General features: G+C 36.9%; 4 protein-coding genes across 5 annotated transcripts; all 4 read left to right on the top strand.

Moving 5' to 3' along the window:
• The first annotated feature begins 156 nt into the window (after positions 1-156).
• On the top strand, positions 157-2,629 carry pus1 (pseudouridine synthase 1). Of its 2 annotated transcripts, none has more exons than XM_043220747.1 (6): positions 157-433; positions 559-742; positions 821-958; positions 1,187-1,289; positions 1,524-2,209; positions 2,484-2,629. In XM_043220747.1, exons 2-6 carry the CDS (start codon positions 563-565, stop codon positions 2,514-2,516), a joined length of 1,140 nt encoding a protein of 379 aa, XP_043076682.1. In that variant the 5' UTR covers positions 157-433; positions 559-562; the 3' UTR covers positions 2,517-2,629. The 2 variants fall into 2 exon arrangements, with proteins under 2 accessions (XP_043076682.1, XP_043076680.1); XM_043220745.1 differs by having other exon boundaries at positions 513-742.
• Positions 2,630-3,104: 475 nt separating this feature from the next.
• noc4l (nucleolar complex associated 4 homolog) lies at positions 3,105-7,613 on the top strand. Its single transcript, XM_043220825.1, has 15 exons — positions 3,105-3,284; positions 3,380-3,500; positions 3,763-3,869; positions 4,144-4,251; positions 4,349-4,498; positions 4,570-4,672; positions 4,759-4,793; positions 4,904-4,954; positions 5,058-5,169; positions 5,258-5,318; positions 6,053-6,163; positions 6,272-6,435; positions 6,988-7,070; positions 7,185-7,298; positions 7,391-7,613. The coding sequence occupies exons 1-15, from the start codon at positions 3,126-3,128 to the stop codon at positions 7,505-7,507; spliced, it is 1,596 nt and encodes a 531-aa protein (XP_043076760.1). The 5' UTR covers positions 3,105-3,125; the 3' UTR covers positions 7,508-7,613.
• A 1,136-nt stretch (positions 7,614-8,749) lies between these two features.
• Positions 8,750-10,864, top strand: phpt1 (phosphohistidine phosphatase 1). The gene is made up of 3 exons (XM_043221749.1): positions 8,750-8,987; positions 9,716-9,843; positions 9,934-10,864. Exons 1-3 carry the CDS (start codon positions 8,771-8,773, stop codon positions 10,024-10,026), a joined length of 438 nt encoding a protein of 145 aa, XP_043077684.1. The 5' UTR covers positions 8,750-8,770; the 3' UTR covers positions 10,027-10,864.
• Positions 10,865-11,130: 266 nt separating this feature from the next.
• On the top strand, positions 11,131-21,218 carry mamdc4 (MAM domain containing 4). Its single transcript, XM_043221746.1, has 28 exons — positions 11,131-11,314; positions 12,277-12,372; positions 12,475-12,636; positions 12,964-13,092; positions 13,207-13,440; positions 13,713-13,838; positions 13,993-14,154; positions 14,689-14,789; positions 14,937-15,092; positions 15,200-15,290; positions 15,408-15,524; positions 15,643-15,741; positions 15,825-15,962; positions 16,047-16,186; positions 16,292-16,394; positions 16,478-16,582; positions 16,670-16,801; positions 16,901-17,028; positions 17,273-17,486; positions 17,984-18,121; positions 18,202-18,326; positions 18,445-18,535; positions 18,842-18,991; positions 19,074-19,199; positions 19,611-19,741; positions 19,839-19,938; positions 20,110-20,291; positions 20,537-21,218. The coding sequence occupies exons 1-28, from the start codon at positions 11,257-11,259 to the stop codon at positions 20,552-20,554; spliced, it is 3,552 nt and encodes a 1,183-aa protein (XP_043077681.1). The 5' UTR covers positions 11,131-11,256; the 3' UTR covers positions 20,555-21,218.
• Positions 21,219-21,626: the final 408 nt, after the last annotated feature.

The following is a 21,626-nucleotide window of genomic DNA, read 5'->3' as shown; positions in this document are numbered from 1 at the left end:
CTATATATATTCAAAATAACTTTATATATATTTAAAAGTTTAAAATGTATACACACACGCATCGCAGAGCACTAAAATGTAACATGGTCCCCTTCGTGTCCGCTTTTCTTTTTAAAACCTGGCAACCCGTTTAAGGTCACGCGATATTCTGCGAGATGTGAAAGTTCAGGCACTGCACGTGGGGGTGTATGCCTGGTACGGTGGAAGTAAATAAATTGTTCCGGTGAATAATCTGTATACTGCTGTTATACATCACGTCCAAAAATTGTTTTCTAAGTTAATTTTGGTCATTGTAGAATATGCCTGTCGAATCGTTTTCGTTCAAAAGACATTGGTGAGCGCCTCACTGAAGAGTTTGAGGACATGCTGAGGTGCTATCGGATAATTCATATTTTATCACGTCAAACAATTATTCCAGCTCTCAAAAACAAAGGTGAGTTTCTTACTAATGCGTTCCGCTGTAAAGTAACCGCTGAACTGTAATGTTCACCGCTAACTGAAACGCTCTTCAGGGTGGCCAGACCTAAAATATAAATTCCGTGGACTTTGCACGTACAGCAAGATGACCGAGGATTCATCAGACGCCCAAATCAAAGCTTTGAAAAGACCAGCAGATGAGACGCATGCTGAGACTGAACGCGAAGATAAGAAGCTTAAAACAGACCAGGATGAGAGGAAATACTCAAAGAAAAAGGTGGCCCTGCTGATGGCATATTCAGGCAAAGGCTACTACGGGATGCAGGTGAGTTGTGAAAATGCGGCACGGTGGTTTGTGCGTTGCTGTGTTGTCCAAGCGTTAATGGTTTTCCTGTTCGTCCAGAGAAATGCGAAGAACTCTCAGTTCAGAACCATTGAGGATGAACTGGTCAGTGCTCTTGTGAAAGCAGGCTGTATTCCAGAGGGCCACGGAGATGACATGAAGAAAATGTCTTTCCAGCGGTGTGCGCGAACAGATAAGGTGAATATTTTAACTTTATGCTCAGTTATTTAAAAAAATAATTTTAAACAGTTTAAAAAAAGTAAATACTGCTATGTATGCGTGTGTGTATATGTATATGTTATATATTGTTATAATAATTTTTTTATTATTTTTATATATATATATATATATATATATATATATATATATATATATATATATATATATATAATTTTAGTATAATTTTTTATCGTTATGCGTTAACAGGGTGTTTCTGCTGCTGGTCAAGTCGTGTCTCTGAAGGTGTGGATGATTGACAACATCTTGGACAAAATTAATGCGCATCTGCCACCTCACATAAGAATCTTAGGTCTGAATTTAAAGTTTATAATTTACATATTTCTGTTCAATGACTGACAAAAGAGTTCTATTTGCATCATTTATGTACTGTATGTAAAAAAAAAAAAAAAAAAAAAATCTATTTAGCTCTGAATCATTTTTATTTCAGTTTTTCTGAAAGTTTTTTATTTCATTTTAATACTAAAGTTTTAAATTATTTTGAGTAAGCTGCTATGATTTATTTTTTTTTTTTCCAAACTTGCAGGTTATAAGAGAGTCACTGGTGGCTTCAATTCCAAAAACAACTGTGATGCCAGAACATATTCCTACATGCTTCCCACCGTGTCTTTCTCCCTAAAGGACTATAACCAGGAGGATAATTCATTTCGTCTGAGTTTAGAGACCCTTCAGAAGGTCAACCGATTGTTTAGCTTATACAAAGGCACCCACAACTTTCACAACTTCACTTCGCAGAAAGGTCCTCAGGACCCCAGCGCCAAGCGCTACATCACCCACATGTCCTGTGGAGAGCCGTTTGTGAGACAGGATGCTGAGTTTGCCGTAATCACAGTAAGAGGCCAGAGCTTCATGATGCACCAGATCCGGAAGATGATCGGTCTTGTGATCGCTGTGGTCAAAGGATATGTAGATGAAGGAGTGATCGAGAGGAGCTGGGGAACGGACAAAGTTGACGTTCCCAAGGCTCCTGGACTCGGGTTAGTGCTGGAGAGGGTGCACTTTGACCGATACAACAAACGCTTCGGAGGAGATGGCATCCATGAGACTCTGGAATGGACAGAGGAAGAAGAAGCCGTTAATGCTTTTAAGGACAAGCACATTTATCCCAGTATTGTGGAAACGGAGCTCCATGAGAAGTCTATGGTGAACTGGATGGCTACACTATATATCCATGATTTTGAAGCAACGGCTCTAGGAAGCCAAGAGCACAAAGTAGGTATCGTTTGTTGGTGTGTTTAAAATAATTCTAATTAAAAAAATAAATATCTCTCCACAATAGGTCAGAAGAAAAAATTATTTTGTGTGCGTGTGACACACACACACACACACACACACACACATATATATATATATATTTCTATTTCTATTTCTATTCTATTTTTAAATTAGAATCTCATACACACAATTATTTTTTCTTCTGACCTATTTTGGATAGTCTGAATATGTATTATAGGCAATATTTAATGTTTATCCAATTTTTCTTTAGGATGATGATGAAGATGGAAATGCGTCTGACTGAATCACTCAGCAGCAGTCTTCCTTTTTTTTTTTTTTTTTTTTTTACTTGTGCTAACATTAATTTCCAAAGATTCCACTGTAATTAAAATTCTGAAATAAACTGATTTTATTAAGGCTTGTTGCCGTTTTCCTTTAAACCGTTTCCATTAAACCGTTTTAATGTCTATTTTGCAAGAAAGTGTACAATTCAGTCGTTAGTCCATTTATTCTAATAGATATTTACTGTTTCATAAAAGGGTTATACTTTCTTGTAGCATAAATATTGGATGCATTACGAAGTGTTTTCTCAAAAGCATTCTTTGTTTTGTCTCGTTGAAGATACTAGAAAGTGCCTATCTTTTAAAGAAATCCAAACAAAAAATAATTAAAAAAATAACTTGTATCTTGTTACAAATATATCTGAATCACTGCTTTTGACAATAATTCACAACTTAATGAACACATATAAAAAGTTAAAATGGACAATGAATTTGAAAATAAAGTAAAAAGGGTATATATTTAAAAAAAAAAAAAAAAAAAAAACTCAATGCCTCATAACTAGCGTCGGCTAACTTCAGTTCCTCAGCTGGCCGCTAGGGGCGACCTTACTCTCACATGAACACATCAACACATGTTTAGTGAAACAATCATGGCGCCGTCCACGGACAGCAACGTGAAAGAAGACAACAGTCAGGTTACATATAAAAAGGATATAAATACAAAAAGAATTCTTATTCTAAAAAACCAAAAACATGCTAACGACATATTCGACGTCATTGAATATTTGCAGGTTTGTGATATTTACTTCACAGTGGACTCAACTCTTTATTCCGGTCTACAGGCGCTCTTGTTATAAAACGCATTTTTGTTTCATCTCGCTTGCAGTCCGAAAATGTTAAAGAAATCATTTTCGCCACCGATGCTTGCAGAAGGGTTTTCTGCCAGCTGTTCGACAGAGGAGATCTTTACGTCGGCGATTTGCCCGAAGAAGAGGGCCTCATGAGTGGTAAATTGTATTTTAAGATCATTGGGTAAACAAACTGACTGTACAATGTTTTTATTTTACCAAGAGGAGCGCTTACATAGAGCGGTATTTCATATGTGGGTGTTACTTAGTGTGTATGCATAACCACCAATCTAGTTATGAGCTTGTGACATTAACTGTTTGCTTGTTTATTTAAAAATTAATTTTAATGCACGTGTGTGTTTTGGCATTTTGCAGTCAGATCAAATCCATAAAAAGTGAACTTAAACTGTAAAATTCTCAGGTGATCGCAGCGCTGAAGAGAAGTACAGAATATTCATGAGACACCGTTACAACAATTGTGTGGAGCTTCTGCTGGAAAACATAAGCCATGAAGCTTACCAAGTGAAGGTGAGCAAAAGTAACCTGACGGTTTAGTTTGCGTAAACGTGGTCTTTTATGTAGTTTACATATGCAGTAGATTGGACTATAAACAAAGCAGATATCTAATAACTCATAGCACTTAATCTTAAGCTTGTTTCAGTTAGCCTACATTTCGTTTTATTTCAGTTACTGTAATAGACGTGCTTTCAGTTAACAGTGACAGCTGTGTAACAGACTCTGGACATTCCCATTCGACTGACTGTAGCGTGTGATTTATGTACATTGTTTTAATATTTCCCAGGAAGCATCCCTCTGTGCGTTGATGAAGTTTGTTGCAGCGGAAGGCAAACACCCTCTCCAGAATCTGGACTTGAATGAGCACTACAGCTTTCCCAGGGAGCTCTTACGGGTTGGTTTTCTTAACAGCTACATATATTGATTCTGCGCACTGAAGTCTAAAACGCACCATAATATACGTATAACACATGTCCCTCTCTTGTGCACAGACCCTAATGGAGCGTCTTCTCTCGACGAAAGAAGACATGTCTCTGCTCATCTCCAGGTTTCAAGAGTTTTTGGAGAAGGACGACGTGCGCTTCTACGTCATGAGTTCAGTACGAGTAAACATTTCCAGAGTCATGGACAGAAACAAAAAGGTGTGTGTGTGTTTGTTTGCCTTTACATTTCCGTCTTATCTGTTACACAAACGTATTTTTTACTTTTTTAGGCTGTGATTCCTGTATATCAAAACAATGTGTTCGCACTCCTCTCAACCATCAACGTACCCAGCCATGGACCGAAAATTCAAAACTTTCTTGTCAAACAAGCATGTAAGTACTTATGTTTTATTACTGTGGTATTCTCTCTTTAAAAAAAAATGTCGTTCATAAACACAATTTCTTCCTGCACTTTGTAGACAAACCCGAAGAATGGAAAGCAGCCAAAGTACAGGTAAATACTTTTTTTATTTTACATTTCTGCATGTTAAAGTTTATATATATATATATATATATATATATATATATACATTATAATTTTTTTAAATATATATATATATATAGGAGCATAAACGAGCTTTTGGGGAAATGTGGCTGTTGTTTCTCAAGTACAAGGTAAAACAACCCTCACTATGGCATCCCACTATACTCATTATCTATAATGACCTTTAAAAAAAAATTAAAAAATTTAACTTGAATGTTTTTGGGGCTCCAATAGTTACCTAGCAGCATGTACAAGAAGATCCTGGTGATCCTTCATGAGTCGATAATGCCACAGATGAGTGATCCCACACTTCTGATCGACTTCCTGAGCGCTGCCTATGACATTGGTGGGTCTACGGAGGACTAAACGGTTATCATTCATGACATTATCTGCCGTGCGCAGTCATGCATCTGTAATGCACCTTTTTTCCTCAGGAGGTGCGATCAGTTTGTTGGCTCTGAATGGCTTGTTTATCCTCATCCATAAGCATAATCTGTAAGTATTAAACCTGGCCGTTCTCTGATCGACATTTGAAGTTTTTATATTGTAATAGGAGCCAACGACAGAACAGTGGGCGTGGCGTCAGGCCTCGGAGAGGCTTTTTGTATTATTACAAAAATCAAAATAATACAAAATAATAAAGTGTCCAGGGAAAAGTGTCCAAATAAAAGGGGATCTGGTGTCCTCGTCGTGCCGCGGGAAAGTGAAGGTTGAGGCCGTGTTCCAGGGGAAGGGTCCAGGTAAGGGGCGGAGTCCGGCGGTCGCTCGCGCTCAGTTTCTGGCCCGGGCGCGAGGGGCGGCTTTTCTTCCGCGGCGTCTCCGGTTTCTTTGCTCCGGCGGCAGAGTGGGATGAGCTGTGTGCTCACAGCCTGGACTACGGAGGTCCCACGACGCGCTTCTCGGACGGCGGGGTGAGGTCCATCACGCACCCTTCCTGGACCCACGAGGACACCAGCGTGCATGCACGGGAAGAGACCGGTCTCCCGAGGAGAGGCGCGCAGGGCATTTAACGGCGGCGGTGACAAGGCTAAATCCCTTCAGGTGTGCCTCGTCACACGCCGCCAGACCTGGCCAATACCACGCCCCTTCATCGAACACACCTCACTCCCGTCGGGAGCCTGGTGAAGAGCGGCGAATAAACAGACGGGTGATGATGGTGACAATAAAGAGGAGGGGCAGCCGACTCGTACAATATTTAATATTATTTTAAAAAAACTGTCTTTGTGTAGGGATTACCCAGATTTTTATAAGAAATTGTACAGCCTGCTGGATCCCTCCATCTTCCATGTCAAGTACAGAGCACGTTTCTTCCACCTGGTGAACATCTTCCTCTCTTCAACGTATGTTTGCTCTCTACACTTTTATTTTGGTTGAATATACGCAGGAGTACGTAAATGTCGTGATTTGTTCGTAAATGCAGTGAAATAGTAACCCGTTTGCTCTGACAGTCATCTGCCAGCCTATCTTGTGGCAGCGTTTGTGAAGCGCTTCGCCCGCCTGTCTCTCACAGCGCCACCTACAGCTCTCCTCATACTTCTGCCATTCATCTGTAATCTCATTCGCCGGCACCCCTCTTGTAGAGTTCTCATCCACAGACCCAGTGCTGCAGAAGGTATGTGAGATAGAATAATCAATTATTAATCATTTAAAAGAAATATTTATTTATACATAATTATTTCTTATTTAATTGTTTATATTTAAAATACATGTTTTATTTATTTGTGAATAAATAGCTGTGTGTGTGTTTAAATTTTTGTAATTATTTTGTATATTTTAAAAATACATTGTAATGCATTATTATAAATGACTTATTAAAGTACATATTTAAATATTTTATTTTGTATTAAATACTAGCTTTTCTAAAATATGTATTCCTTTTATTTAATTATTCTTTTAATATGTACATTATTTTTATTCATCTTAATTTTAACCTGAATATATGCATTTATTATTTATAATTTATTATTTATCCAAAATCAATGCTTATTTTGTTTTTAGCTAAAAATATCTGCATTTCTTTATTTGTTAAAAAATATAAAACATATTTTTATTTGTTTATTCTATAAAAAAATATTATTTAATGTAGTATTCATAAAATGCATGGTCAATCATAATTTTTCTGTATTTATTATAAAAACAAATTCTTGTCAACTTTTTTAATTAGAGCCTTGTGATGACCCATATGTGATGGAAGAGAAAGATCCGGTTCAGTGTCATGCTCTGGAGAGCAGCCTATGGGAGATCAGAGTGAGACTAAATCCAAGAATCTCCATATTGTTGTTTATTTGGAGCTGTCCTTCCTCACATTTGACACTCTGACCGGAAAAACACATTGACGAAAAAATCCCAATCTGTTTTTAGACTCTGCAGAAGCATTACCACCCAGATGTGGCCAAGGCTGCCTTGAAGATCAACGAGCCACTGACTGAAGAGGAGGAAGATATCACTGAGCTTCTGGAGCTCTCTACATTTGAGGTAAGTAGCAACATTTGGGAATTTCGACAGTTATATTGGCCATGTGATACAATTATAAAATTGTTAAACTAATAATTTTCCCCTAATGGCAGCTAATGGAGCGAGAACTCAAAGCTGAAAGGAAAACGATACCGCTAGAGTTTGACACAGCCACGGAGCTCCTGAAGAGCCCTAGAGAGGTGCTCGGAGCGCACTTCTCTCTAGAGTAACCACTCTTATTTGCAAATACTATCTGTTCGAAGTGTATTCTTTGTATTAAAAAAGTTTGTGCAATCCATTCCCTGGGCTAAAGAAATAAACATTTCCAAAAAATGAGTGTGTGTTGAATATTTTGTGTCCACTAGTGAATGTTGATCAAACTATGAAACAGCAGTACAAAGAAATCATTTAAAGAATACAAAGTACCACCGTGCTTTCATTTTAGTTTAGTCATGTTTATAGTTTTTAACACATTGATGGCTAATACATTGACAATAACTAGTTATTATGGTATTTCCTATTGTACCTTTACTTATATTTTGCTGTAGTCTCAGTAATATATATATATATATATATATATATATATATATATATATATATATATATATATATATATATATATATATATATATATATATATATATATATATATATGTATATATATATATATATATGTATGTATATATATATATATATGTATATATATATATATATATATATATATATATATATATGTATATATATGTATATATATATATATATGTGTATATATATATATATGTATGTATATATATGTATGTATATATATGTATGTATATATATATATATGTGTATATATATATATGTATGTATATATATGTATGTATATATATATATATATGTATATATATGTATGTATATATATATATATATGTATATATATATATATATGTATATATATATATATATATATATATATATATGTGTATATATATGTATATATATATATGTGTATATATATGTATATATATGTATATATATATATGTGTATATATATGTATATATATATATGTGTATATATATGTATATATATATATGTGTATATATATGTATATATATATATGTGTATATATATGTATATATATATATATATATATATATGTATATATATATATGTGTATATATATATATATGTATATATATATATGTGTATATATATATATATATATATATATATATATATATATATATATATATATGTATATATATATATATGTATGTATATATATATATATGTATGTGTATATGAATTTATAACAAATAAATCCCAACAGCATCCATCACAAAAACACTTACCTCTAATAAAAACTAGCATTACACAAACTTAAATACTTAAAATAATCTAAACATTCAAAGTAATTCTTTTTGCTTTGTTGCCGTGTCGTGTTGTTTTGCTCCAGGCCTCTAGGCGTCGCTAATGTTCATTCCCGTACTTCAAAACGCCGCAGTGCTAAATGAAGCGCTTCTCTGTTGTTGTACTGAACTTCGCTGTAGTGTTAGGATTTTTCTGTCCCGCTTTTGCAGTAATGTCCGCCGAACGTCTCGCTAAAATCCCAGAGGTTGATTTAGATCCTAACGGCGTCTTCAAATACGTCCTCATACGGGTGAACAGCAACGATGACGATTCCTATGTTGATATTGTGAGAGGATACGCGTGGGCCGAGTATCACGGTAGGGATCCATTCAAGTGTTTAAATGAATGACAGCTGTTAGGGAACAGCGTGCATATGCAATTGCTTTTTAATGTGACAAAATACATACATTTCAAAGTAGCTTTTTTTGCCAGATTTTGGTTCATGCAAACTTAATTAACATCCTAAAACGTGTTTATTGTATATACTGGGCCACTACCAAATCACTTGGTTTTTATACTGGCTGAGGTCTTTATCGAGTAAGATTTTATTTTGAGTAAAATAAATACACCCATTAACGTGTTAGTAAATTATGATTATGATAATAATTTTCTAAAAACCCAGTTCTGCACTAATATCCTTTTTCGTTCACTGTCATTCAGAACACAAACCAGTCTCCATCTGCAGAAACAGAACGAATGAACTGATTCAAAAGACTCGTCTCACTGAGAGAAATGAACAAATTAGCAGTTTTTTTATTTTTATTTTTTTGCATATTGCTTTGTAACTATCTAATATATTTTTCCTATTACTACTACTTTGTCTTTCTTTATCTGTACTTTTAGCTGTCATTTTAATTACTAATTGTACTCATATATATATATATATATATATTTTTTTGCTTTTTCCTTTTTTTTGCTTAAATACAAAATAGTTTATTAGTCTTTCAAGACATGTAGAGTTTTTAGGAACTTTCTCCACGCATTTGTTGGTAGAACAAGTGTTTCTTTGTGCTACAAAACCTCCCCAACGTTTTATCTCCTCAAGCTGATATCTATGACCGCGTGGCCGGAGAACTGGAGAGAGGTGGAGGACTGGATTGTGAATGTCTCGGAGGAGGAAGAATCAAACATGACAGTGCTGCAAAAAAGATCCACGTCTACGGTTACTCCATGGTACCCATGATGTTTTAATGTTAAACAATTTATATTCCTTTAATTTGGATGATCCGCTAATCAGTTCATCTTTTCTTCTTTTTTTTTCAGGGATTTGGGAGAGCAAAGCATTCTGTTTCCACAGAGAAGATAAAAACTCATTACCCAGACTATGAGGTGACCTGGGCTGATGAAGGGTATTGAGCAGGTCACACGGGTTAAATGACAGCTGCGTATAAGGACGCTATTTCAAACCTGCCTGTCTTAACGTAGCAGTCTTGACGCGCCAAGGCTGAGGAAGACCAGAACTTTAATAGATTTCTGACGTGGATGGATAAGACGTTTACTGCAAAACTAAAGGAGAGGCCGTCTTCGTTAAGTTTGATTGGTTTTAACTTCATGTGTAGTTTAACACATGGCAACAAAGAGAAAGGAATGCAATTTTGTTTATGGTCCATTGGTCTTTAAATACGGGAAATGATGACATAAAGCAGGTTAAGTACTTCCTCCAAACCATAAAAGGTTATATAGTGACATCCTGATATGAGAATGAAGTCCAGAGAAGTGCGCGTGGATATTTCCGGGACAGTTTTTTTTTTATGTCATTCATTTAAGCTGTATGTCACAATGAGGGAAATAACTTGCTAAAACAAATTACTGCGCTTAACTACAACATATGAAATTTATATTGTGATTCAGTGATCACAAAAGCACCGTGCTATAAATCTGGACCCTCAGACCCGATCGGTGGTTGTAAACCTCGCCTGATAAACTTGACGATCCACATCCGTTTGTCAGCATTTTTTAATAAAAGATGCCATTAGGAGCAATCACTTTCTTGACTCGAAATATTACAACCCAACATCATCTGACGTTTAGAATTTGCAAAAATTAAAACAACTTAATTAACATGTTTCTCATTTTAAGCTTGAAGATTAAAATAGAGAACTTCGTGTATTAGTCGCATTTGAATTATTCTGTGCAAACAAGCAGAAATTGATTGCACAACATCATATTTAATAAATGCTTCTAGTGCTGCATACTTTATTGTGTGGTTTTCTTCATTTCTTGTTTCTTTGCTTATCTTTCAAGGTTTACACTAGAAAGGTTTACAGTTTGCTACAATTAGTGAGACCAGAATGTGCCGTTCGTTTTTAGCTAAACAGTAACATAGTCAAGTGAAGTGTCTAGTGTTGAGGCCAGAATAAAGTGAACTGCGTCTGCTGCGTGTTTTCAGAAGGGCAGAGCAGCTTTAAAAGAAGGACCTGGCACACGTCTAGAGGTTAAAATGTAAAGTCCAGGTATTATCTCTGTGTGGAAGCCGGAGGGAGGGACGCAGGTGAAGTTATTAACTTCGGGACCGTGCTTTTTCCTTCTCTGTGTGCTGAAGAGCTCTTGTTCTGTCTTCTGGTGGCGCGAGTAAAGACTGGATTCATGGCTGCCTGCCACTGGATTCTTTTTGTGTGTCTCACACTGAATTTCTGCCAGAGGGGTGAGATCTAGTGTTTTTGCCCTTTTATTTTTTGTGTTTAAGTCAGTTGCTTAAAGTATTGAAAGCCACTTTAGGACATGTGCGCACTGTTAAGGATAAGTCATTTTTTATTTTTAGTCATACATTTTGGTGACTCATATTTCTTAATTATATTGTTAATATTTCTATGAGTAAGCTCCAGTAAGATAAAATGATGTTAAACTTGTATTAATGTAAATGCAATTCATTTGCTGCTAAACCTGCAGAACTCTATTCTCAGTTTATATGATCTCTGGGATTTTACCTGATTGGTTTTTATGAACTGTTTGAGAGTTATTGTTCTTTTATGTGGGAACGCAGCCTCATATCTTACATTTGTGTATCAGAGACCTTTGCTACATTCTACGGGTGATTACTAGAAAAACAGACCTTTGTGACTTGAACTTGAAATTGTTTTTCAGATCTTGAAGTCTAAACCCAGACTAAATTGGACTTTTAATCGCTTGCAGCATAATTTTAATTGTTTCTTGAGCAGCAAATCAGCATCTTAGAAAGATTTCTGAAGGATCATATAAAATTCAGCTGAAAATTGAGCTTTACCATTGCTAGATAATCACTTAAATACATAACAATTGATATTTTAAATGTGCGTATTGCAGTTTTTACGTTATGTCTGATCAAACAAATGCAAAAATGATTCAACCACTTTTACTAACTTGAACATAGTTTTAAATTAAATTATTAGTTTTATTACTTTTAAAGCCTTCAAACTGAGTAGTTTTTTCTTGTAATTGTAAAATTCAAGGTGATGTTTTGTATTAAATATTATGCAAATGTTCAGTTTGAATGAATAGATAGTTGCTCAAAGCTTTCATGATGTCTCTGTAATAGTACAGTAATAGGAGTGTTATATGGTTGTGGATTTTAAACACACAGCTGTGAAATGCCAATTATGTGTCTTCATAATTACTCTTATTCACTAGCTGTGGCTCTGGAGCGAAATGGCTGCAGCAGTTCTCCAGAGGAAACGTGTGATTTTGTTTGTGACTGCCAAGATTGTAGTGACGAGCAAGGCTGTGGTAAGACACCGAGTGTCTATACATTCATACCTTCCGGTATGGTACTTATGCTTGTCCTTTTCTTGATATTTTTCCTTTTCTCATTTATTGGTTGAATGGCAGGTTATCAGGGACGGGACTTTGTGTGTGATTTTGAGCACGAGGGGCAATGTGGATGGACTTTACTGTCAGATGAAGGTGGGTACATGTGGCAAAGACGGCAGAGAGGGAACACACTCCCTGACAGCGGACCGTCTTCTGACTACACCACTGGCACTTCCACAGGTACATGATAATTCAGTTATTCAAGAGTTAGTCATATTTAATATTAAATCTATATCACAGGACATTTCCAAATCCAGTACTTAATACAAACCTAAACTCAGTCTTAAGCTGTCTCAATTAAACTGAAATGCAAATTTAAAAAAGGTAGATTTCTTTTTTTTATAAACTATATTTGTTTCAAATATAGAAGAGTATATGAAGAAAAAAATACACTGCTGTTCAAAAGTTTGGAATCACAGTTTTTTTCTTTTTCATTCTCTTCATTTCATTCATAGTATATATGTGTGTGTGTGTGTGTGTGTGTGTGTGTGTGTGTGTGTTCCTCAGGTTGGTTCATGGCAGTGACGGCTGTGACGACTTCAGATACTCCCAGAACCACTGTGCTTGTGTCCCCTGCGATAAAACATTCCTCTCCTACCTGTCGCCTTCGGCTCAGATACTTCATCTGGGACGCAGGTTCACACACATATTAACGCATTCAAAACTTTATAGAAAAATAGTCCAGTTAAAATGAAGGGCACAATTAAACGAAAATAGCGAATCATCTAACCCTACAGGTGTGCGTTTCAGGTCACAAGGGGTTGGGTGACACCCCACTTTGGGGATCTGTGTGGCAAGCTGATGGTGAGAAAGCAGTGGTGTGGAGGCCAGAGAACACCAGCATCCGCAGCTGGAGGGAGGGCATCATCTACCTGGGCCGTTTCTCAGGCCCTTTCCATATCCAGCTTCATTCCACACGCAGTGAAGGGATGCAGGGAGACGTGTCCATTGATCAGATGGAATTCCTAGATTGTGCCCTGCCAGGTAGAAAAAACTTCAACTGAATTCAATAAAACAACCACCATTTAGCTATTTTATTTTATTTTAAATTGTTTACTTTTTTTGTGGTGGCCATCGGTGACAGTCCAGTTTCTTTTTATTTAATTTATTTTATTATTTATTCTTTTATTTTATTAATTTTTGCCTGGTCACAATCTGGTTTTATTTTGGAGTGTTCATTGTCCTTCACCTATTAATGCATTTGATGGATCACAGTTTATGTGATAACAATGTTTGGTCTCTCTTTTTCGTTTCAGCTCCCCCTGAAAGTGGAACATGCGGTCCTGGATTTGTGACATGTAAGCGGGACGGATGTGTGGAGGACTATAAAGCGTGTGACGGCACGGATGACTGTGGCGATGGAACAGATGAAGAGAACTGTGGTGAGAGACCATGAATTTAGCAAGAGAAATCGGTCATATGCTAATGATGAGATGTTACTTTGTTGATTTAGTCTTCGGTGCATTTAATTCCTGCGTTAGATCACTAGTCTGGAGATGTTTTGATGACGTTTTGTTATGTTGACGTGTTTTTTAGTATATAGAGAAAACTTTAGCTGTGACTTTGAAGATGGCCCTTGTGAATGGGACCTGCAAACGATATCATCCTTGAAATGGAAATGGACCAATCAGATGAATATATCACTTTCTGAGCCTCTAAAAGGACCTGGAAGAGACCACACAACTAACACAGAGGCAGGTCTGAACATCAAGCTAGCTTTTGTGCATTTATTGTTACATATTTAATTTTTACACTTTTTTTAATTTCTATTTCTGTGGCTCTTTGGAACCTTCTATTAATTAAATAAAAGTTTCCACAAAGATTTCAACAATAATAATAATTAGAAATGTTCTTGTTCACCAATTCATCATATATATATAATTATTTCATTGTCTGAAATCTTGTCTCATATTCAAAGTTTGGAATAATTATATATAATATATATATAATATTCATACTGTATATTTATCAAATGAACACTTGATTACAATAAGAAACTTTTAAAAATTGTGTCATCCCGAAAATCTGAAAGGTAGGGAATCAAAAACCATAATTGATTCATGAGTGTTTCTATTTTACTTTAGTGAACTGTAGAGCCATGAGAAATGTATTTAATAAATTTCTCAATTTCTGTATTATTTCTGTTCTCATTCTAGTGTTTGTTAAAGATAACAATAAAATGTGCACTGAATTAGTCTCAAAAATAAGCGGCAATGAATTATGCCTCTTCAGGACATTTCTTGTATGTGACCAAACCCGATGTCATGAAGAGTGATTGGACGTCTTTTCAAAGCCCTCCTCTGGCACCAACCAATGAGACACATCCATGTCGGGTAGATATATATATATATAATAACAAATACCTTACTTAATGCGCTTGTTTTATCAAAAGCCTATCCACATAATCAGGTTTATGTGGACATATCGGTGTCTATGGTTTATATGGCTTAAAATTTTACACCCATTGTTTATAATTACAGATGGTAATGTACACTCATCAGTTCGGCCGTGTTTCAGGCGGACTGTCTGTGTTGGTAGCCGGGAATCAGATCTATCCTGTATGGGAACGTGGGGGTGCTCTTGGGGACTTGTGGGTAAAGGCAGAGGTAGAGTTTGTCGTCAACAGCACTTTCCAGGTACGTGAACCCATCGCTCCACTGATGACACATCACGAAAGGTTGTCACTTTTTATTACACTGCCGTCATAAAAAGCCATCTAATTTATTGAACTTGCTCCAATCAGATTCTGTTTGTTGCTGCTATTCGAGACCAGGCTTACGGAGGGATCGCTATCGATGATATTGTGTTGTCCCCTGAGTGCCGCTTATCCACTGGTACTCTCTAGCCTTTCCCCTGTCTGTATCGATCACACGCCATAACTGTTTGCCTGCCTGCGTATTGTCTAATTTTATAAAATGATTTAATAGTTTCTTTCTTTGTTCTGCAAATAGAATCAATGCCACGTCCAGATTTTCCTCCCTCTCCCGCTCACCCTTGCACAGACGATGACCTGAAGATGTGTGACTTTATGGAGGACTGTCCTGCTGGAGAAGATGAGTCTCAGTGTGGTGAGTTCAAGTCTCTTTAGTTTCATATTTAAGATCTTTTAGAAAACATTTCTTCCCAATGGCACGTTCTTATTTTATGATGTACAGTAATCATGTTCACACAATATTGTGCACATAGGGGACTTCTCGTATGAGATGGGAAGCTCTGGCTGGACAGATGCCAGTATTGGGAGCCAAGCTTGGGAGCTAAAACTGGAATATAACGAGACCATTAAAGGTGAAAAATTTGGTTTTATTATGATGGAATTAGGAAATGGTTTTATGAGGTAAGTTAAATTAGTTTTGTGTGTGTGTCATTAGAGGAGTTCCTGACTTTGACTGGTGCTCCTGGACAGCAGCGAAGTGAAGCCCAAACTCTTACCCCTCTCTTGGGTCCGTCTGGTCCAGCATGCACCCTTCAGTTCTCCTACAGTCTCAGCGGCAGTAACCCACACATAGGTACAACATCAGCTGGAACACACCTGTCCCACGTCTGAGAGTAGGCATGATGTTAGACTATACATTGTCTTGCTTTCTTTTCAGGTTATCTTGCAGTGTATGTGGTAGACGGTGTGTTGGGGACTCATCCTGTGCTGTGGGAGTTTTCTGGACGGACCAATCAGACGGCAGAGACTTGGGTAAAGGAGGAAGTCTATGTTGGAGCCAGAGATCATCGCTTTCAGGTAGACTGTCTAATTGACCATCTGTCTGTCTGTCTGTCTGACTATCTGTTTTTCTATCTGTTCTCCAGTAATTCTGTCCTTCTGTCTGTCTTTTGTCATTTTCAGTTAGAGTTCAGGGCCCGTGCTGAAGAGCTCTCCTCAAGTAGCCAGATTGCAGTGAAGGATGTGCACTTTGTTAAATGTTTTGCTCTGTATGAGCCCTCTGGTGGTGAGTAGGAGCAAATATATATATATTTTTTTATAGTTATTTTGTCTTTTTGCCACATCATCTATTCTTTCCCCTCTTAACAGAAATATCATGTAATTTTGAGGTAAATTTGTGCGGATGGTACCAGGACCAAACAGATAATTATGACTGGAGGCTTCATAGTGGAATGGACCACACTGTTCATGATGGTCAGGACGCTTTTGATGCTGCATAATTTTTTTATATTTGAAAACATCAGCATTATAATGCATTTTTTTTATCTCTTTCTTTCTCAGGTAGGAGTCTGGTGGTGGATATGTGGGACACTTCACTGCGAGGTCTCTCTGGACGTCTCCTCTCAGTCGGAACGTATAGTTACACAGAGCACTGTCTGTCCTTCTTCTACAAACTCTATGGGCCAAACACAGGTGGATCTGTGTTTAGTTAAGCTGATGTGTGATCAGAAGGTCCTACAGCTTATGCAACTGATTCATTATAATTCATTTGTTTCATCTTCTCTTTCCCAGGCGCTTTCAGTGTAAAACAGCTTTTAGCTGACAACTCAGAAGAGCTTTTGTGGACGCGGAGCGGTGCCCATGGTAACGTTTGGCATGAGGGCCATTGCTCCGTGCCTCCTCAGCTCATCGGTTTCCAGGTGCACACAAAAATTGTTTACACACCAAAAGCATCATTGTCAGCAAAAGCACTAGAAAAACACATAATGGCTTAGTGAATGGCCACAGATAATGGCTTACAAGATTATTAGTGAATAAACTGACTATATTAAGCCTCTTATGACTGTAAGGGGGATGTTTAACATTTTTATTAATAACAACTGCTTTAATATTCTTATCCCCATTTCTACTTATTTTTTGTGTCTCTTTATCTCTCACATGTAGCTGGTGTTTGAGGCCACTCGCTCTGGATTTGATGGTCAGCTGGCTTTAGATGATGTGGCGTTTGTGCGAAGACCATGTTCTTTGCCTACCGTGTGCTCGTTTGAGAGTCAGACTTGCGGTTACACCAGTTCGGGAAGAGCCAGGTGGGTACACCAGAGTTGGGCCTCAGCAAACACCGGACCCAAGACGGACCACAGCTTGGAGACAGAAAATGGTGAGAAATTTGAGCTCGGTTTTCATCAAACACTTTTGCATTCAGTGTTCTCGTGCCTCATTCACTAACAGCTCACGATCCAGCTCAAATGTAGAGCTCACCGATAAAATTTTTTTTTTTTTCTTTACTCACGCTCAGGCGATTGAAGATGTAGATGTGTTTGTTTTTGGAAATTTAGTATTACATCTTCCTGCAGTGAATGGGTGCCATCAGAATGATCCAAACAGCTGATAAAAACGTCACAATAACCCACAATTAATGCACATGTTTCCAGTCAATTAGTTTACAGCTTATGAATTGTATTGTGGTGTCTTTATTTCTTTCATTCTGATGACACCCATCAACTGCTGGAGATCCATTGGTGAGCGAGTGATGTAATGTCCCATTTCAGAAAAAATAATTTTGGATAAACTATTCCTTTAGCCTGTTTTGTTCAATGTTTTCTGATTTAGCTGTATTATGTCAAATGAATGATATGAATGGTACGTTGTGACCAGGCTTCTACATGCTGGCCCACAGCGGTGTTGATGTCCTTCCCGAGGGCAGTGTGACCACGTTGACCTCCCCGGTGCGTAGAGGTTTGTCTCACACTGAATGTGTACACTTCTGGTACCATACAGGAGGAAAAAAACCAGGTAAGAGAACTTTATCTCCTTTTAAGTGTGTGTACAACTTTTTATTCGCAGGTAAAGATAGTGTGTGTGTCCCCACACAGGCACGCTGAATATGTATGTGAAGCCAACTGATGGAAGCAGGATTCAGTTATTCTCCAGCAGCATCAGGCAGGGACATGCTTGGCGTCACGGCCAGGGGAATGTTAGTTGGCATGGGGATTGGCAGGTAAGTGATCCGATGCCTTGCCTTGATTAGTAATGTAATGCAATTAAACCTGTGTTGTTAGTTTATTGTATTTAATAAAAGGGCTGAGAGTGAGGTTTCATGTGTTTTTGGAATTCAGCTGGAGTTTGAGGTGAAGGGCGAAGGAGACCTGTTCAGTTTTATTGCCATTGATGACATCACCTACTCAACCCACAGCTGCCCCACAACTGGTCAGTCCATTTTCTCATTCAAAATGCATCAGTCCTTCTTCAAAGATCTTCATAATCTTGCTCCTCCCTTGACAACTTTCCTTTTAGGTGTTGCACTCACCTCTTGTTTTTGAACCTTTCCTCTCTCCAATATAAAAAACACTTTTTGTGGTCCAAATGGGTGGTCCACATTTCATGCTGAAGTTACATATATTGAATTCATTATTATAATATATACACATTATATATATATATATATATATATATATATATATATATATATATATATATATATATATATATATACACATTATGTATGTATTTCAGATCGCGTCTGTGATTTTGAGAAAGGTCTGTGTGGTTGGTCCAACACTCAGAACCCATCTGTAGACATGTTAGACTGGGACCTGACCAGTGTGCAGGCTGAGATGTTCTACAGCGCACCACCATATGACCACACACTATTCACAGAAGAAGGTGATTTGTGGTCCAAGCTCATAAAGAGGGTTTTTTCCTTTTTGAGGAGCTAGATATAATTTAGTCTTCTTTCTGACTCAAGGACACTTCTTGTTCCTTCCTAACTCCCAACGTGACACCGCTAACCAGAACGCCTGGCTGTTAAGCCCTCACCTGGCACCAACCAAAGGAACCTGCCTGAGCTTCTGGGTTTATCAGGCAACTATGTGTATGTATAACTGAATCTATATCATCCATGTAGTTAATTACCTAAATTGCTTAGTATGTCAGTGACAAAGTTTGTTTCAAAGGTTGTTGGGGTTTTTTTTGGAAGAAATGCTTCAAGGATGCATAAAAATGGAGTAATGGCTGTCATTTTTTAAATATATATTCAAATTGAAAAAAGTTATTTTCATTTTTAATACTATATCACAATAATGCATTTAAAATATTACTGAGTATTATTGTAATAATATCTAAATAATATCTCAATAATATCTAAAAATAATATTGACTTTTTTTCTATCAAATAAGTGCTGCCTTAGGAAACATGAAATGAATTCAAAAGGATTCAAGATAAATTCTTATCAAGCAAAACGTTTCTCTGATTAAATGTATTCATTTAATTTTCTTGGTGCAGATGACACTAAACTCACAGTGTGGAAGCTGTCTAACTCTGAAGGGACCAGACAAGAATTGCTGACGCTGCATGAGGGAGGTGTAAACTGGAAACGCTTCAGTGTCAATATCACATCAGACACCGAGTACCAGGTTACCAAAGCCAACTGTACTCTGTGTTCATTTAGGTTTTTTATTTATAATTTGAGTATGATTATACTTTTATATATTCTGTTTTAATGGGAGGCAGATTGTACTAGAGGGATTTAAAGGAGAGAAGGGTGTTCTTGCTTTGGATGACATACAGTACACAGTCGGGGTGAACTGTGCTGGGCAGAAGACAGACCAAAGTAAGTGTTTTTCCTATAGCTATGTTTAGTTTACTTTTGAAGGAGTCATTTATATTTTTATGTATTCTTGTTACTATCATACCTTACCTATAATTTTATGTGAACATGAATGAGATAGATGTGGAAACTTTATATTTAGTGAACTTCTTTTTATATGTTGTATGTTTTCAGCCTCATCTGACAACACGGGAACCATTGTGGCCTCTGTTGTAGTCGTCATTGTGCTCTTAGTGCTGCTCGCTGTCTTGCTGGTGTTCTACCTGAAGACTAAGCATAAAGCAGATGCTTTAATACAGGAATCAAACGTATCTCGTATAAGCTGCGTTGGCTTTGGCAATGACATGTATGAATCTGTAAGTTATCTGGCTATGTATTGTTTTGTCTTGCATTTCAAACTGTACTTTGTTTCTTTTGTGAAGCAACAGAAAGCCTAAGAAGTCGTATAGGAGATTATTCATCATTTATGAAGCTTGAGAGCTTTAGTCACCATTGTTAAAGTAAAAAAAAAGTCACGTTTTGAGTTTCACAGTTTACTACAGTCTCTAATAACATAAACTGCTCTATTTCAGTATCCTTTTGTGTGTTTTCTTATTTGCAGGAACCTACGGAGGGGTGAATGCAAATACAGGACCGTAGGAGGTTGCAGTGCTGACTTTGCCACCAACTAGCACACTTTCAACAAAAATGGTGGACATCACAGCAGAAGAACTGCTTGTGTCACTGTGGCAGGACCAACCCAGTCATAAAGCATTCAAAAACATACCACACAATATAGAGTTATCTTTACTAAGAGTGTAATATTGGAGTCAAATAACTAATTTTACTTAACCGATGATACAGTCCTTGGCTGTTCTAAATGCCATTACAAAATATCAATGAACATCTTCAAACAAGTAGACCAATCCAATATAATGTAATTTAATATATGATATACAATAAACAGAACAACCAGGTAAACATAAAGCAAACATTCAACAAGCCCTGTAGTGTTAGATGCCCATGATGAGTATTGTTGGAGGTGGGTTTGGGTTCACCGTGGATATCACTAAGAGAGATCTAACTAGTGGATCGCTTTTAACTTGCATGGATTCTCTCTATTAAACAGAGGTTACAGAACAATGAACTAAATTTTCAAGGGTAAAATGCATAGTTTTTGTTATGAAAAGTGAAGTGACCATAACCATATGAGGTCTTAAGTGTTGTTCCACAAATTAAAACTTTGTATTGTGTTCTCATTATGCATATGAAAGCCTAACATTAAATGAATTTATTTAAACAGTGCCTGCAGTTAATAAGAGTATTATACAACTATATTATGCAACTTGGAATATCTCACGGTCTTAAAAGTTGTTTTACCCATTAAGGCGTTTATTAAGTCAGGTTGTCGCCTGAAAAAAAGAAATATATATAACAAAACACTTCAAAAAAGTTGCAGGTTTTTTTTTCTTTAAGATGTGTCGCGAAAATTGTCTATAATGCCATAGTAAAAGTTGCTGTCAAACTGATAAGTCGTTTACACAAGAGGGGCACAAAAAAGACGCCATTATCGCGGAATGAATTTTATAAGATAAACATTGCGGATGTAACGAACATTTTTCTACACTACAGACAGACGCGAAACCGAATTACGGCGTCTCTTAGCAACGGCGATGTCTCCACGGCAACATACTCCCAATCCGTCAGTCGAA

The sequence above is a fragment of the Puntigrus tetrazona genome, chromosome 21 (assembly GCF_018831695.1).
Source record: "Puntigrus tetrazona isolate hp1 chromosome 21, ASM1883169v1, whole genome shotgun sequence".
In the NCBI taxonomy this organism is placed as follows: domain Eukaryota; kingdom Metazoa; phylum Chordata; class Actinopteri; order Cypriniformes; family Cyprinidae; genus Puntigrus; species Puntigrus tetrazona.
This window is presented reverse-complemented; position numbering and strand designations above follow the sequence as displayed.